We start from the raw sequence: 19,343 nt of genomic DNA, 5'->3' as shown, positions 1-19,343 counted from the left end.
AGGTCCTTTCCCGTCCCAAGTCCCGACTGAAGACAACAGCCCACCGAGGGGGATAGAAAGCCACCGCACAGGCAGAGAGATCCCACGGGCCAGCGTCTGCGGGCAAATGGGCTCCACCGGCACATACACAGCTGGGGAGCGGACTCCCGTTGCTGAAGCACAGGCAGTCTACACAAACATAACACGGTGCAGGAGAAAGGCCAAGACCACCAACCCGGGTGGGGGACCAGACGCAGCCGGCTGCGGGCACCGACCACCATCAACTTTGTTTACCAGAGACTTGTGTGTGTCAATAATCGTGAGTACAACAGTGCTATCCAGCCGCGCACTGCCCTGCACCGCCCAGCCATTACTCTCCCCAAACGGGTCCCGGGGCCACCATCCCTGCCCACGGAGGGGTTAACATCTTGCTGCACGACCATCTCCCCTGGGTTCCCCGTAACTGCAGCGGTGGTGTCTATACCTTCACCACGTCCCATGGGTGGCGTCACGAACTCAACACGGCTCCGGCCGTACACCTACCTAACCACCAACCCCCCATCGAGATCGGCAGCAAACCCCTTGCAGAGCGACGTGACCCCCGGGTCCAGAGGCGCTCGAGTCACCCACCAAAACGAGCCCGAATCCGAGCGGCTCGGCTGCAGCCGAGCGTGGGGCGGTACACTAGTAATAAAATGTCCAGGAATAAAACACCCCCACTATGGATAAATAAGACTGTACAAAGTATAGTAAAACAAAAACAAAGTGCGTTTAATATTGAAGGTTGATACAGAAATAGTGTGACGCCCTGGCCTATCAGGTCGTCACAGGGTATTGTGCAATCTGCTCTTCTGTGCAATATTCACCTCCTCCTTGGTTACAGGTCCCTAACCAATTGGTGTTGCCAAGACCAGCTAATCAAAATCCTAGGAACACTCTGCACCACACCCAACAGACACACCAGTGGACGGCCTGAGTGGAATAGGGTCACCCACGTGGGGGGTTGGTTAAGGGGAGGTCAGGATTGTCAGGAGTAGGCCAGTGCAGTGTTGGAAGTGGAAGTGAGAGGAGGTCAGGAGCTGGGCTCCTTGGAACTACTAGGTAGCAAACGTTGGTCTGGGCCTGGTAGGAGCTGGACCCCCGGTCGCAGGGGATTGTGAAAAGGGGCACGGCATTGTCGTGGAGGACAGCCGGCGGCTTTGTACCATCATTGGACTGGGACCAGAGCACGACGGGGTACGTAGACCCTAGGTCAGGGAGTAGCTTCAGGCAACCAGACAATTTATCCGACAAGAACAGAGCCTTCAAGATCCCCTCTCCACCTGCTCCAAAATTGGGGTAGTAGCGCAACGAGAGGGATAGTACTTTCCACAAATACGGTCCAAGAAATCCCAAGCGTGAACCCTGAGAGCAAGCTCCCTCAGTTAGCCATACTGGGGAGCGGGAACCGACTAGTTTCAGGCTACACGAACCAACCAGAGAAAAACAAGGTGCCACGGGAAAAGGGTCACAGATCAACAGGCAACACCAATGGAAACGGGACCCAGGCATGCTCCCCCTCAGCGGCAGCGGTGTCCAGAACTTTGGTTTACTTCAGTTGTCGGTGTCAGCGTTATTGGACTGAGTGAGTATGCAACTGAACCTTACCTCCCTAACGGCACCTCCCTGTCACCACCACCGAATCTTGGGGCAATTCCCCCCTACCCGTGGAGGAGTTAAACACCTGGCTGCCCACTCCATCTCCACCGGGTACTCCCAGCCGAAGCGGTGGTACTCCACCTTAGCACACACGACGGGTGGCATCACGAATTTTCAATACACCATACCCCCTGTAAATACCCCCCTTCACTCAAGTGGCCGCAAGACCCCCGAGTCCGGATGCCCCTCGAGCCACTGCACATCCGGATCCGAGCAGCTCGGCTGCTAAGATGGGGGCGGTACAATAGCATTTCAGAAGTATAAAGATATCAATAGGAAATGTAAAAAAGAAATTAAGCAAGCAAACTTAGCTACTGAAACAAAAATCGCAAAGGACATTAAAAAAAATCCCAAAATATTTTATAAATACATTAATGCCAAAAGGGAAACAAAGGATGCTATCTGCCCCTTAAAATATTATAACAAGTTAGTTATAGAGGACAAAGAAAAGACTGAGATATTAAATAGGCCCTTCTCATCCATATTTGCCAAGGAACTGACTGTTCCAGAGATCATTCAACAAGTGAAAAATCAAAGTTCACCACCTGATATAATTAATTTAATACAAGAAGACATACGCCTGCGTCTGAGTTAATTGAACATTGACAAATCCCCCAGGCCAGATGGTGTTCATCCACGAATATTTAGGGAATTGAGCTCAGTAATCAACAGACCGCTGTATCTCATCTTCTTAAATTCGCTTGTAACATAGTTGATGTCTCACAATTGGAGGATTGCTGATGTGGTTCCGATATTTAAGAAAGGTAAGAGGGTGGATCCAGGCAACTACTGTCCACTAAGCCTGACATCAGCAGTATGAAAAGTTTTTGAGGGCATTTTAAGGGATGACATGCAAAAATATATTGCAGAAAATAATATAATAACTGATAGACAGCATGGATTCATGAAAGATAAGTTGTGTCTAACCAACATGTTGGCATTCTGAGGGGGTAAGTGCAAGTCTGGATATTGGTAATGCAGCTGATGTGATTTATTTGGACTTTGCAAAGGCATTTCATACTGTACCACATAATAGCCTAAGCTCCAGAAACAAGGACTAGGGGAAACTATATGCAACTGGGTAAGGAACTGGCTAAAAGATAGGAAACAAAGAGTAGTCATAAATGGTACATTCTCTAAACGGGCTATAGTCAGCAGTGGGGTGCCGCAGGGATCTGTGCTAGGACCGATTCTTTTTAATCTCTTTATTAACGACCTTGTGGATGGGATTGATAGTAAAGTGTCAGTCTTTGCTGATGACACCAAACTATGTAGGATATTAAAAACTGACCTTGATAGTACAATATTACAAAAAGATCTGGATAAGATGTCAGAATGGGCAGATACTTGGCAAATGAGATTTAATGTTGATAAATGTAAAGTAATGCACCTAGGACGGAGTAATCCTATAGCTGCATATACATTAAATGGAAGTAAACTTGGGACTACAGAACAGGAGAAGGACTTGGGTATTCTCATTACAAATAAGCTGAGCAGCAGTACTCAATGTCAAGCAGCAGCTGTTAAAGCAAACAAGATTTTAGGGTGTATAAAAAGAGAGATTAATTCCCGTGATCCCAGCGTATTGTTACCCCTCTATAAATTACTTTTAAGGCCACATCTGGAATATGGGATCCAGTTTTGGGCTCCACATTTTAAATAGGACATTCAGAGGTTAGAGTCAGTTCAAAGGCAGTTAACTAGACTACTACAAGGATTGTAAGGCCTCCCATATGATGAGAGGTTAATAAGGTTAGATTTGCTTAGCTTAGAAAAAAGATGCCTCATAGGAGATCTCATTTTTATATATATATATATATATATATATATATATATATATATATATATATATATACATATATATAAATACATGTGTGGTCAATATAAAGGACTGGCACATGACTTTTTCCTTCCAAAGACAATACTAAGGACCAGGGGGCATACACTGCGAGTGCAAGAAAAGTGATTCCGACAGCTAAATAGGAAAGGGTTCTTTACAGTTAGAGCAGTCAGACTGTGGAATGTCCTACCACAAGAGGTAGTGATGGCAGATACTATAACAGCTTTTAAAAGCGGGCTGGATGATTTCCTCAGTACACATAACATTGTGGGTTATAAATGACTTAGTGACAAAATGTATAATTGGTGGAGGAAGGTTGAACTAGATGGACCTAGGTTTTTTCAACATATGTACCTATGTAACTGTCATGATCCAGGACTGGTATTCTCCGCTCCAGAGTTTCACAGACCCGGCCTGGTTATGTCAGGCGTTAACTCCCATCAGCCTCATTCTGGTTTTAGGAGACACTATATATGGTCTCTGAACCTGCATTCCTGTGCTGGTTATAGTTTTGCTCTGCAGCCTGTTTGATCTGACTCTTTGTTACCTTGTCCTGACCTGTATCCACCCTGTCTCTGTTGTTTGTATTTCCCTCTGCATACCTGATCTCCTTGCTTCCGACTCGGTTCTGTTTTCTGGCTTAATTTTTATCCTCCCTTTGCTGGGACTTGACTCTCCTGGCTAGACTCTGACTGTTTGACTACTCTATTGTCCCCTGGCGGTTTGCCTGTTAACTGCCTGCTGAAGTTACTCAGCTGTTCTTCAGCTGCCTTTCTGTTACAGTGTTAGTTTGACTCTCCTTCACTACTCTGCTGCCACCTAGTGGGGAATATGCTGTACTACGTCTCATATGCCCTTGGTACAGCGTGACAATAACAATAAAACTGCTTTTTGGTCTTAGCAATCATCAATTTCCTGAGCAATAAAGTAATTAAATCTGAGCCCTTATTGGTTGCTATGTCCAAAGCCAGTTTTGCCTACATGGTTACACCTTTCCAAGATGTAACATACATATACATCTCGTAACAGGTGCTGGTGTATGCAGCGGGCTCAGGAGCGGAGTCTGCTCAAAACAAGGGGGATGTTGGCTGCGCTATACAGCTGGCACACATCTGTTACTGAAGCTTTTAAAGCTTGCTTTCAATACACAACAACTAAAAAATGTCAATATTATTGCTCCTTAAAGAAGGGAAATGAAAACAAAAATGGCTGTGGAGGAAAGTGTTAAAGCCCAGTTACATCCTATTGAAGAAGGCATTATGTAAATTGTACAATAAGGTATAAACAATTGTGAGATTTTCTTAATCAAAATGTTAATAGAATTTAGCTCACAGCAATTTAAAAAGATATTTATGCATGTTTTCTTATTTTCAGGTTGAAAAGAAACTGAAAAGGAGCTGTCATTCAGGTTGGTATAGGCTACAAGGACATTTTACTATTATTGATAAAAGCAAATTGTGTTTCCTTGCTAAATCCTAGTACCATACCCATAGGAGCGCAAACGTTTTAAAATGTACATTTGCCAGATTTTTCCCTAAGATTCAATTTGCAGCGAATTTAAAGTAGTCCCACTGTGAAGTGCCGCCTTCCTTTCTTTCTTGAAATGAGCTATGCACTTTGACCTCTATCCCTACATTTTCAAAGCATAAAATAGCTCTGCTTGGTCAGCCCCCCATCTTTTTTGCTGGCTGTGATAGTCCTTCATAATTGATGTGATAGTTGCAGGACTTTATGGGGAAGCCCACCTGGTCGCGCCTGACATAATTAGTTGGGACTCCTCAGCATTGTTTGAAATTCCGCCAGGTGTTTTTTTTCCTCAATCTGCATGAATTGAATTGCAAACTGATGGAATTTGTGGAGACCTGGAAATTGTCACAACATTCAATCAAATTCAATTGGCTGCAGATAAATCCCATCATCTCTACTCACACCATACAAAATCAGATTACAAATTTTAACTACTGTATATGTATTTTATTTATGTTTTAAGTTTTGAGAATATAGTAACCAACTTTCTTGAAAATTCTAGAATTCAGTGAATTATCACAGTGAAAATGGCAAATACCACCACCACCTCCACTGCAGAATACAATTATGAGTTCGATGATGAAGCTGTACCTTGCAGTCATGATGCCGTCAGAATGTTTTTGAAAACATTTTTGCCTCCTGTATTTTCTTTTATATTTGTATTTGGGCTTGTGGGGAATATACTAGTGGTGATCACACTCAGTTGTTACAAGAAAAGAAAAAATATGACAGATATATATCTGCTAAATATGGCAATAGCAGACATATTATTTATTTTAACCCTTCCATTCTGGGCTGTATATCACTATAATCAATGGATATTTAAGGACTTTATGTGCAAATTGGTAAGATTTATTTATGCAGTAAATTTTAATTGCAGCATGCTGCTGTTGGCATGTGTAGGCATCGATCGATACATTGCAATTGTACAAGTTACGAAGTCATTTCGACTCAGAACAATGGCTTTGGCATATAAGCGAGCACTCTGTTTTTCTGTGTGGATTATTTCTGCCATATTTTCTGTATTAACATATATTTTCAGTGCTTGCTATAAGGAAAATAATAACCGCTTTGTTTGTGAAGCCTCTTTTCCTAATACTTTAGAAGCAGCTAAATGGAAGTTAGCTGCTAAAATCGTTGAGATCAGCATAGGATTCCTAATGCCTTTTATTGTCATGTTTTTTTGCTATGCCTCTATTATTAAAACCCTCTTGCAAGCAAAAAATTCTCAAAGACATAAAGCAATAAATGTTGTTGTCACTGTGGTCATTGTATTTCTGGTGTGCCAACTTCCATATAATGTAGTTCTTTTGAAAAAAGTTATAAAAACACAAAGCTGTCAGGAAGGAATTAATGATTCTTATGCATTGTTTATAACAATGACATTGGCTTATTTTCACTGCTGTCTAAATCCAGTAATCTACGTTTTCATTGGTGTACAATTTCGAAATTATTTTTTGAAAATCATGGAAGATCTGTGGTGCTTTCAAAATGTTTGCATACCTAGAGCTCATTTGTCAAGAGCGTCTTCTGACATGTACTCTTCAAGGAAAACAAGCGAAGTATATGCTAGTGACAGTGACTCAACTTTTACCATGTGAAATAAAAAAATTATGAAAAAAAATAAGATCATTTTAACATTATATATAAACTGAAATATTGTTAAAAAAAATCCAGATTTAGGCTTGAACTCTGAGCATGCTAGATTTATAAAAGCCAGTCACATTCAAAAGTTATTAAAATGCTTTTTCACATATTCCCCTATATGTACTAGTACTTTTAGGCCTTGTTCACACGCTACGTTTTTGCATGCTTTTCATGCATTTCCATCCCCAGTAAAGTCTATGAGATTTCATTTTTGGTGTCCGCACGTTGCAGCTTTTTTTTGGCTGCGTCTTTGTGGTGACCACATGCAGCATGTGAATTCTTTCTACATTTTTGCCAGTGATTTTGAGCCCTTCCAGTCAATAGACTTGACTTAAAAAACGCATTGGGCAACAACTCTGTAAAAAACGCAGTAAAACGTGGCACAGAATGCATGCCGAGGGAGCATTTTTTTGGGACAAAAAATGTGCATCTTTGTGGTCATAACAGCGTGCGCACACAGCGTGCGCACACAGCCTTACGTTTAAGATAGATAACAAAGACATGTATAGAAGCCGTTTCTGGTCAGCAATGCATTCAGATAGTATGTAACTAACAAAGCCTAAAGGCCACTTTACACACTGCGATATCAGTACCGATATCGCCATCGTGCGTACCCGCCCCCATCATTTGTGCGACAAGGGCAAATCTCTGCCCGTGTCGCACAACATCGCCTGGACCCGTCACACTACTTACCTTCCCTGCGACGTCACTGTGACCGGTGAAACGCCTCCTTTCTAAGGGGGCGGTTCGTTCAGCATCACAGCAACGTCACAGCAGCATCACTGAACCACCGCCCAATACAAGCGGAGGGGCGGAGATGAGCGGGACGAACATCCCGCCCACCTCCTTCCGTCCACATTGTGGCCGGGAGGCAGGTAAGGAGAGCTTCCTCGTTCCAGCGGTGTCACACGGAGTGATGTGTGCTGCCACAGGAACGAGGAACAACTTCGTTACTGCTGCAGTAACGATATTTGAGAATGGACCCCCATGTCGCTGATGAGCGATTTTACACGTTTTTGCGACGATGCAAAATCGCTCATCGGTGTCACACGCAACGGCATCGCTACAACGGCCGGAAGTGCGTCACAAAATCCGTGACCCCAACGAGATCGCTGTAGCGATCTCGTAGCGTGTAAAGCCCGCTTTAGGCTACGTTCCCACAATGAGCTTTTGGCGAGTTTTTGATGTTGCAGAGTTTCTGCAGCATTTCTGCACTTATTATGTAAATTAAGTTATGTTTAAGTTAAGTTTTCATTGCGTTTTGGAGTGTTTTTTTACAAGCGTGTTTATCGCATTTTTGATGCTGAAGTTTTTGTCTCTTTTGTTAGTCATGAATACCAGCAATTGGAATAACATTAAATGAAATTAGTGTCACAATTCCTCCTTCAAACTGGGATATATTCGCAGCGTAGTAGAGGATTAGAGTAATACATAACTTTTATTCTGATAGTTAAAAAGAATTACGTGCAAAAAATGGTGCAAATTAACACAAAGTGAAAGAAAAAAGAACCTTATTGTCCAATGGGACTATTTCGATATCTGTATATCAGACACCAGTCTTATCAAAAAAATATGTGCCACTAGATATCAGAATTTATCAAAACCGCCACATCAACATTAATCAACCATTCAGGGTGTAATGATTGCAGAGAGACCAGGATCTAAATATTAGATATGATTACCATTTGTACTAATCCGCTGATCTACTGAGGGCTATAGCAGCGCCTAAAGATTACACATATTGATACAATATAGCACAACAACCTGATGGTTCATATAGGATCTCAAAAAAGCTTGGTTATAAGCTATAAGAATCAGGTGTCTGTCCATACCCAGGCGTAGAGCTCTTACCCTGTAATGGACTAATATAGACCCTAATTCCCCATTAGCTCCTGCCCTTACAAGGACAGTCCCAAACGGACCCTTATCTACCAAATTGCCGTAATAAATTCTCCAAAAGCCTCCCAACGTGTTTCCTCCGCCAGGATTCATCAGGGGATATGCTTTATCAGGTATATGGCTTGAGACAGAAAGACCCACTCTTTATGATATAGATTCTGAGACTCTTTTGATATAGTCATGCAGAAAAAATGAGTTTTTTATGCATTTCAGATGCAGATATGCACTAAACCGCATGTGTGTTTTTTATTTTACACATCTGATACAAGTTTAAGGGTAGGATTCCACTTGCGAGAGAAAGCATATCTCACATCGCATCACCTGGCATGGTCTGCCTCTCTCCTGACGGGAGCGTCTCAGTTGCATAGAAATTCATGCAGCTGACCCACTCCTGTCGTGAGAGAGGCAAGCTGTGCCGGTTGATTTGATGCAAGATACGCGCGAGTCTCTTGCAAGTGGAATCCTAACCTAAGGCCAGAGTCCCACTTACGTATGACTCGGCGAGTCTCGCATTGGCATCACGTGGGGTGGCCGCACACTCACAGACAGGAGCAGGTCAGCTGCATAGAAATACATGCAGCTAAGAAGCTCCTGTCGATAGAGTGTGTGTGGCCACCCCGGGTGATGCCGATGTGAGACTCGCCGAGTCATACGCATGCACAGCAGGTTTCATTGAGAGAAAGAGAAGCACTGTGAGCAGTAGATTTCTATAAACACCATCTACTTTACTGGAACCATAAGGCTATGTGCGTTTTTGCACAACTCAAAAAAGTCATGCAGTTTTGAGCTCAAAAATGCACAAAAACGCACTGCAAAAACACAGTAAAAAACTCAACGTGCACACATAGCCTTAAGCGTGCTTTACACACTGCGACATCGCTACTTATTTTTTAAAAATCAGCTTTTTATTACTATGCATTTGCCTAAAGCCAATGGAAAAAATATGCAAAAAAACACTGACAAACTCACTGCGTGAACATAGCCATTGACACTGCATTTTTGATGCAGTATTAAAAAGTCACCAATAACTCATTGTGGACACGCAACCTAAGAAAAAAATAAACCTTATTAGTAAATTGGAGAGAATGTAATGAAGTTTTTAAATTAACAATAATAACATATCACCACATATTATTTCAATGTTAGGGACAAAATAAAACTGATCAAAGAAGGTTTGCATATTATTGTATTTTGATAGCTAAAGGGAACCTGACACTTGTTTCATTCTGCCCAATTCTCAGGCTGCATAAGTCACAGTGTGGCTGCATGATTGCAGCCACATATGTTTTTCTATGAGTCATAAACAGAAGGGCTGGCCAATTTCCTTTTATCGATCCATCGCTCTAGCTGATTGACAGGCAGTGGCTTAACTAGAGTTCAATGGGCCTTGTTGCAAAATTTGAGTATGGCCCCTCCTAAGCATCTGTTGGCAAGATGTATGGCTCTTGTAGCATTCTAAATCTTTTAAAGACATATGAGTTGCCCTCCCCACATTATGCATTAATGTCCCCCATCCTGTTCTTATGTAATCCATACTTGGCGTCTTCCTGGTAAATATTCTTTCCATACTGATATATATATATCTCATCCTGGTAAGAGAGTACCGTGAAGAGGTTTTGGGGCTCTGTTCAATTGATCAATTCAATAGCTAACTTTCTCTTTATTCATATTTCATAGCAGTAATGCAGATTCCATTGTCATTTTCTCATTTTTGCATATAGCTATTGTATTTTTCAGGCCAGTATTCACACCGCAGTTTCTGCTATTACATGTATTCTCCTTGCATAGTCACTGGTGTGCATACCTTCTCTCCATATAGTCATCCTGGTAACTGTCCCCCTTCCTAGGTCCATCTTGATAAATATGTCCCCCATCCTGGTAAATATCTCCCCCATCCTAGGCCACATCCTGGTATATATGTCCCCATCATGGTATATATGTCCCCATCCTGATTATATATATATGTCCCCATACTGATATATATATATATATATATATATATATATATATATATATCCCCTTCCTGGTATATACAGAATATGACAATCATGGGCTTTACCTGGTATAGGTGGCCCCATCCTGGTAAATAATTCCCCTAACTGGTATATAGGTCCACCTTTTGGGTCTCATCCTGGTATATACACTACAGTTCAAAAGTTTAGGGTCACTTATATATCTCCTTTTTTTTGAAAGAAAAGCACATTTTTTTCAATGAAGCTAACAATAGGTTAAACAGAAATGCACTCTATACATTGGTAATGTGGTAAATGACTATTCTAGCTGCAAACGTCTGGTTTTGAAGGCAATATCTACATAGGTGTATAGCGGCCCATTTCCAACCACCACTCCAGTGTTTCAATGGTATATTGTGTTTGCTAACTGTGTTAAAAGGCTAATGGATGTTTAGAAATCCCTTGGAAACCCTTGTGCAAGTATGTTAGCACAGCTAAACACAGTTTTGCTGATTAGAGAAGCTATAAAACTGACCTTCCTTTGAGCTAGTTGAGAATCTGGAGCATTACATTTGTTGGTTCCATTAAACTCTCAAAATGGCCAGAAAAAGAGAACTTGCATGTGAAACTTGACAGTCTATTCTTGTTCTTAGAAATAAAGAAATTGCCAAGAAACTGAAGATTTCCTACAATGGTGTGTACTACTCCCTTAAGAGGAGAGCACATACAGGCTCAAACCAGAGTAGAAACAGAAGTGGGAGGCCTGCTGCACAACTGAGCAACAAGACAAGTACATTAGAGTCTTTAGTTTGAGTAATTGACGCCTCACAGGTCCTCAACTGGCAGCTTCTTTGAATAGTACCCGCCAGTGTCAACGTCTACAGTGAGGAGGCGACTCTGGGATGCTGCCCTTCAGGGCAGAGTGGCAAAAAAAAGCCATATCTGAGACTGGCTAATGAAAGGAAAATATTAATATGGGCAAAAGAACACAGACATTGGGCAGAGGAAGATTGGAAAAAAGTGTTTTGATCAGACAAATCAAAGTTTGAGGTGTTTGGATCACACAGAAGAACATTTGTGAGATGCAGAACTACTGAAAAGATGCTGGAAGAGTGCTTGACGCCACCTGTCAAGCATGGTGAAGGTAATGTGATGGTCTGGGGTTGCTTTGGTGCTGGTAAAGTGGGAGATTTGTACAATGTAAAAGGGATTTTGAATAAGGAAGGCTATCACTCCATTTTGCAACACCATGCCATACCCTGTGGACAGCACTTCACTGGAGTCAATTTCGTCCTACAACAGGACAATGACCCAAAGTACACCTCCAAATTATGCACAAATTATTTAGGGAAGAAGCAGACAGCTGGTATTCTATCTGTAATGGAGTGACCAGTCCAGTCACCAGATCTCAACCCTTTTGAGCTGTTGTGGGAGCAGCTTGACCATATGGTACAAAAGTGCCCATCAAGCTAATCCAACTTGTGGGAAGGGCTTCTGGAAGCATGGGATGAAATATCTCCAGATTACCTCAGCAAATAACAGCTAGAATGCCAAAAGTCTGTAAAGCTGGAATTGCGGAAAATGGAGCATTCTTTGCCGAAAGCAAAGTTTGAAGAAGAAAATTATTATTTCAAGTAAAAATCATTATTTCTAACCTAGTCAATGTCTGGACTATATTTTATAATCATTATGCAACTCATTTGATAAATAAAAGTATGATACTTCATGGAAAATCCTTTGACATCTTAGGCATGTGAGGGCTGGCAATGAGGACCTGATATACACATAGCCCCATGTCCCCTGAAGAGTCGATGTGGACGAAATGCGTCGGGACACCAACAGGGTCAGCTTAGGGGTCCATCTATGCAATATTAGATGTGGTCCGTCCTTGTCAGGATGGGAGTCTGGGGCGGCAGGTAATTTTGTTATTTTTGGCCTCCTGGTTGGATAGGGAAAGTGAATGCTGAACCAGCATACTGAACCCAGAATTCCGAAGGAGAGACTGCTTGCCCTTTTGTGAAAGGATGTGGTGAGACCATTCCTTTATCATATGCCTTAATATATGTTAATATATTCTTGTGTCTGACCATTGTCAGCACCAGTGTGAAACAATAACATATTTATTTAGGTATATTAATTTCTTATGCTAAGTTTTTTATCAAATTGGACCGTTGTCCTTTGACCTTGGCACTATCACTTCATTTGTTTTGTTTGTTGTGTTTTTTTTCCTAATTTGTTTGACTTAGTGGCCACCACTATGTATACCTGAATACAGCACGGTCTGTTTAACAATTGGTCGGGTATTTACGTAATCAATCATGCATGGTGATGGCTTTGTGAGCTGTTGTTTCATGAGCTGGAGGAACTTGAGTTCTTCTTTTTAGATTAATACTAATAAAGGATTGAATTTTATTGCTGCTTTATACACATTTTGATACCGGGATTGCTGCATCATACTTTATGGAAAAGACAAAATTGTCTGGGTGACCCCAAACTTTTGAACTGTAGTGTATGTCCCTATCCTGGTAAATATGTCCCCTTCCTTGTATTTATATCCTCATCCTGGGCCTCTCTTGGTATATATGGCCCCATCCTGGTAAATATGTCCCCTTCTTGAGATATATATATCTGTATATATATATATGTATATATATATATATATATATATATATATATATATATACTGTGTATATATATATATATATATATATATATATATATATCCATTATATCTCTAACGTATAGTAAAACCTTAAACATTCTACTCACCTTTCATGGCTGCCTTGTTGTCTGGTCCTCTGTAGCCAGTTCACAATGGCTGGCTGCTGACTTCAGTATGCTATAGCAACGCATGATGTCGCTGTCAAGCACCCACAGTCATGGTACCACCAAATTCAGCTGCTGGCCACTGTTTAGTTCGTAGCTTGAATTACAGCACAGTGACCCAATGGGTCTCTCTGCCACAATGCATTTCAGTTAGTTGTGCTCCCTTGGAAGAACATCCAGCTGAAGCAGGTGCTGGAGTTGGTGGGCTCCCGCACCTCTAGGCCTGGTCGCGGTTGCGACCCCTGTGACCACGATTGTTACTCCCCTGTTAACAGATCTTTGCCTATGTAGACACAGAGGAAGAGACCTGTCAGTCACTTGGAGTAGTAAGACTTTTTAACACTGTTTTCTCTGAAATACATTCCTGGCTGGAATGCTGCAGCCAGGCTCTGATTCTTGCTGCCTGTGGTTTGGGCAGTATTAATCAAGTGAGTGGTTTCCTTTAAGAAAGCAATACTACAGTAATCTTCAACTGCAGCTCTGGATTGAAGTCATTTTAAATATGATGACATGGATTTTTTTTTACTATGAATACCTGTGGATATGTATTAATTATGGAGGAGCAGCTCCCCTCCCACAAACATTTAACTGTCTGCTCTCACTTGCATTTACTTTTATTACATCCTATCTTTTTAACATTGTGCTTCAGATTGAGTTTTTACATTATAAAAAAAATATTAAACTTGTAATACTGCTATATATCTTTTGTATAGGCTTTAAAAAAAATAAAGTTGAAAAATGTTTTTGTATACTGTCTTTATTTATAACAGGGAAAAGGGAAAGGGGAAACATAAAATGAGGTGTAGCAAGCATTGAAATTACATATTTTAGAATTGTTGCCATTTTTTAACAAACAATAGGCTTTCGATATAATTTGAAAGGCAACATTAAAAAAATAAATAAATAAAAATATACAACTCCAGAATTCCTAGCAACTATTACTATGCAAAAGAAACATACTGCAAATATAAGGCAAATTTTGCAAACAGTAAGAAAATTCAAACAACTAATATATGTAGAAAAAAAACCAAAACAAACAAGAGAATAACATCAAAGGTCGTATATCTTAAGGGTTGGGTTAAATTTAAGAGACCACAGATACCACCTCTCAGCATATCTAGAAAAGTTACCTTCCTTCAGGGCTATGTTGTACTCATATATGTTGTGTAAGGAAACCCTATCTATAACTTCTTGTATTGAGGGGACATCTATTTCCTTCCATTTGGACGCTAGTAAAGATTTAAGGACCAAAAGAATATGGCAAGTAATTTGTCTACACTGCTTTTTCAACTCCTCCAAACCAATAGACAGGAGAAGTAGCTCAGAGGTCAAATGAATTCTAACTGAGGTCACCGTATAAATAAGATGGTCTGTGTCTTTCCATAGGGTACCCAACAAAGGACAACTCCAAAAAATATGGAAAAAAGAGCCAGTACAGCCACAACCCCTCCAACAAAGACTTGAATTAGAGGATGAGATGACATTCAATCTCTGAGGCGTATAATACCATCTATTAAGTAATTTATAGCGTGTTTCCTGCAAATTAGCACAAGCACAATTCGTATATGTGTGTTTCAAGGAAGTTTGCCATCGTTTAAGCGAGAATGAGCAATCCAGATCTCTTTCCCAAGATTTCATATACTGTAATTTAGTCAATTGGAGATCATCATTGAATATTCTGTAAATGTTACTAGTTTTCCAGAAGATCTCATTAGTCGGATTGTGCAAAAGAACATTCAGTAATCTCGGAATCTTGAAGGCAGAAGTTGTTGTATCTGCCAAGAATTCACTTATCCTAACCCAATTAATCTTTTCTGTATCAGGCAGATGGTATACCTCAGCAAGAGCCTCAAATCCTAAAAGAGAATTGTTTCTTAATAAATTACACATGTTTAAAATTCCCTTCTTTTTCCAACCATCTAGTTTAATACGTGGGATTAATAATTCTAATAAATCTAACGAGACCTCTCTAATCTCGCTGAGGGGTTCGCCCTGGCGTAATAAAATATCTTGCAGTAATGTTCACGCTCTTATTTCTGCCTTGGTAGTCGGATTATCCATTAAACGTTTGTTTCTTTTTATTAAATATGACAAGATCACATCCCGTTTATGACGATTATGGCACAGGCCTTTCTCAATGTACATCCAACTATTGTTGAAATGATCCAGTAATGTGTTTTGGGTTTGCTTGACCAAATTCGTCAAATAATAGGCTTGGATATTAGGCAAGCCGATACCTCCATTTTTCTTATGCTTAAATAAGGTAAGTTTAGAGATTCTGGGAACCTTCCCCTGCCAAACAAAAGATGAGATCTGTGCTTGTATTTTAATCAATATTTGTTTAGGGATAGTCAAGGGCAGACAACGCATTATATACAAAATTTTTGGTAGAATAAGAGCTTTATAAGAGACTATTTTCCCTACCCAGGACGTTTCAGTGATTTTTAAGGTATTCAAAGTGGCTTGAATTACATCTAAGGCGCGCCTGACATTAACCGAAATTATTTTCTGTAAATTAGAAGGGATAATTATACCTAAATATAGAAGCTCATTGGACGACAAGTCGAATGTAAATTCTAACTGCAAAAAATGACGTAAATTTGGGTCTAAATTATACTGCAACATTTTAGATTTGGAATGATTGGATTGATAATAGGAACATCAAAAGAAAACTAGAGGAAAAACAGGTTTTTTGCCGCGCTTGAAGACTACAGACATTGGTGTCAAACAGATGATTCTTTTTATTTCATTCCTACGCGTTACGGAGACCTCAACTGTCTCCTTCTTCAGGGTCTTCTTCTTCTTTTTTTCCCTGAAGAAGGAGACAGTTGGGGTAGGAATGAATAAAAAGAATCATCTGTTTGACACCAATGTCTGTGGTCTTCAAGCACGGCGAAAAACCTGTTTTTCCTCCAGTTTTCTTTTGATGTTCCACTTGTGCAACAGGGCTGCTGCTGGACCGCTCAGGCGCTCACTCTTTGCTGTTAAAGGAGTTGTGACTGGCACAACCCGATCAGGTGAGTGCATCACTTCTATATGATTTTGCCCAATATATCGGGTAAGACCCTATTGCGCCTTTTCTCTCCTATTTAGATTGATAATAGGAAATATTAGAAAAATCTGTAATAATAGAACTAACACGCCGCAAAGACTCCAACGGATTGGTTAGCGTCAAAAGAATGTCATCCGCATATAATGAGATCTTGTATTGTCTTCTATTATAATGGATGCCCCTAATATTTTCATCTAATCTAATGGATTCAGCAAGTGGTTCTATCATAAGGGCAAAGAGTATAAGGGACAACGGACAGCCCTGTCTAGTACCATTAGAAATACGAAACTTATTTGAAAGGAAATGATTCACCAAAATCCATGCCGTGGGGGTAGAATATAATTTTAAAATTAAATTTAAAATTTTCCCATGAAAACCAAATTTGTCAAGAGTGGCGGACATGTAACCCCAATGAATGCGGTCAAAGGCCTTTTCGGCATCTAAGGAGAGCAAACTGGTGGGCAGTTTCTCTTTTTCTACATGGGACAAAAGATTAAGTAATCTTCTAGTAGCATCTGAAGCCTGTCGATGTTTAATAAATCCAACCTGATCCATATTAATTAAACTAGAGATAATTGACAGCAATCGATTGACTATAAATTTAGAAATTATTTTGGTATCAGTATTAATAAGAGAAATGGGCCTATATTTAGAAATGTTTAAAGTATTGTCTGTGCTCTTTGGGAGCAAGATAATGTTGGCTTCCAGCATTTCATCCGGGATATTTGTTCCATTCAGAAAAGAATTATGAGCTTGGTAATATAAGGGCATAGAGTTGTATCAAATGACTTGGAAAATGTTTTTGTTCTACTGCAGTTTGTATGAATTTGGCTTTATATATGACAATATATGGCTAAGTACAATAACAGCACAATCAAATATAGGGGTTGTCTAGCACTGCTAAACCACTTAGAATGTTATTACACAACTACAGAAGTGAATGGTGTTAAGGCTGGGGCCACACGGGGATTACTACGATCTCCTCACATGACACTCGGCTCACGCTGGCAGTACAGCAGATCCGAGTGTCATGCGAGTGTCCCTGAGGACTGTGACTGTGCGAGTGGACCTCTGCTGTGGGGGGCGGGCCAGTGCTGAGGAGCGGCGGGCCGGTGCTGAGGAGGGGAGGGAGGGATTTCTCTCCCTCTCTCCTCCGTAGCCGGCTATTGCCATTCTCGCACTGCACTCGTGGCACACCGATGTACCGCGAGTGCAGTGCGATCTTTCTTTCGCCCCATACACTTGAATGGGTGCGAGAGAAACAAGGATCACATTACAGTCACAGCACGCTGTGATTATTTTCTCGGTCTAATTAGGGCTCAGAAAATAATCGCTCATGTGCGCTGACACACAGGCTAATATTGGTCCGAGTGGAATGCGATGTTTTATCGCACTCCACTCGCACCGTTTTTCTCGCCATGTGTCTTAGGCCTAATAGAAATAGAAATATAGGATTACAAAATAATGATCAATTTCTAAAAATATTTAGCTTCTAAGATTACATTTTTTTTTTCTGCTTGTAGTGCATGTGTGGTGCCCTGGCCTAGCCAGGTCGTCACAGATAACACAAACACCCCACCCCCATTAGACAGGGACAACAGCCAAACACAAAATCCTTGTTGCCTCCCTCCACACCAGGTGGGGTGGAGCCAAGCGGTTGGTTCCACCCACCGAGGAGTTCACAGGCCTGAAGGCGGGAAAAGTGACAGTGCAGTCCAGGAGGTGGAAGAGTGAGGAGTAAACACTTGGGTGTCTGGGTTTGTGGCCCAGGCACTGACAGCAAGGTTGGCAGATGGTGGTGGCCGTCTGCAGGAGTGGTGAAGCAATGCGGAACCGTAGGACCGGGGTCGGACGTTGGCCCGCCAGTACCGACCGGGGAGCGAAGTGAAGCCAGCACACACAGGCAGGGTCATCGGACCCCGACCAGGCTTGGAGCTGCCGTCAATAGTCAAATCCGAATGTGACTGGAACCCCAGGGGTTTCCTAACAGCAAAAGTCCTGATTGAAGGCAACTGCACACACCGTGAGGGTATACAGCTACCGCCTAAGGCTAGAGACCCAAGGGCCAGCGCCTGCGGGTAAACGGGCTCCTCCGGTACCCATACACCAGGGAGCGGACTACCATTGGGAATCCATAGTAGTCAGAAGGAGAACATCAAGGTGCAGGGAAAGACAGCCGCCATGACCTGTCCGGGGAGAGACACTGCAGCCGGCTGCGGGACCCGTCCATCCAGCCATTTGGTTTACCGAGGACTTTGTACATTTCTTACTGAGTGAGTACACCCATGCCATCCGGCACCATGCCGCACTGTCCCTGCAACCCTGCACCTCACCAACCCTGCCTCCCCGTCACATCACCGGGCCCCGGGACCACCGACACCTACCCACGGAGGGGGAAAACAACATCCCAGCTGCTCCCTACCATCGCTCCCGGGATCCCCGTGTATTGCAAATATAAAAATGGCTATTTTTGAGTTTATACATTATGTTATACTATAACATATTGTTTAATCGGACAAAGTGTACATGGTTACAAAATCTTGTGTATGCTTAAGGGTTTCTGTGTGTTTGTTGTATATTTACAGACAGACAATATACCATTGTAGGAGAATCCTTATGGTTTACTTTAGTTCAACAATCTGATGTTTTATGGGTTTGCTATATACACAGACAGACAATATATCCATTTACCTAGCTCAAATACCTGATGTGTATTCTTGGAAGATTTGAATGTCTGTGGGTTTATTACCCCATTGTCTGATGTCTGGTATATCTCTAGTTCATCTATGCCCAAAGACTGGCCATCAAAGGGAATGAATCAATAAGACTACAACACATTAACTTTAAGGTTTGTAATTATTGTACAAACCTCTATTTAAGATCAGAGAAATATAGCACAGACAGAAGCTCGTGTTTGCTGCTG

General features: G+C 41.5%; 1 protein-coding gene across 1 annotated transcript; it reads left to right on the top strand.

Annotated features, from left to right (window-relative positions):
• The first annotated feature begins 5,566 nt into the window (after window positions 1-5,566).
• Window positions 5,567-6,650, top strand: CCR6 (C-C motif chemokine receptor 6). The gene has a single exon (XM_075347266.1). It carries the CDS (start codon window positions 5,572-5,574, stop codon window positions 6,643-6,645), a length of 1,074 nt encoding a protein of 357 aa, XP_075203381.1. The 5' UTR covers window positions 5,567-5,571; the 3' UTR covers window positions 6,646-6,650.
• The last annotated feature ends 12,693 nt before the right edge of the window (window positions 6,651-19,343 follow it).

This window comes from Anomaloglossus baeobatrachus, chromosome 5 (assembly GCF_048569485.1).
Source record: "Anomaloglossus baeobatrachus isolate aAnoBae1 chromosome 5, aAnoBae1.hap1, whole genome shotgun sequence".
Lineage (NCBI taxonomy): Eukaryota > Metazoa > Chordata > Amphibia > Anura > Aromobatidae > Anomaloglossus > Anomaloglossus baeobatrachus.
This window is presented reverse-complemented; position numbering and strand designations above follow the sequence as displayed.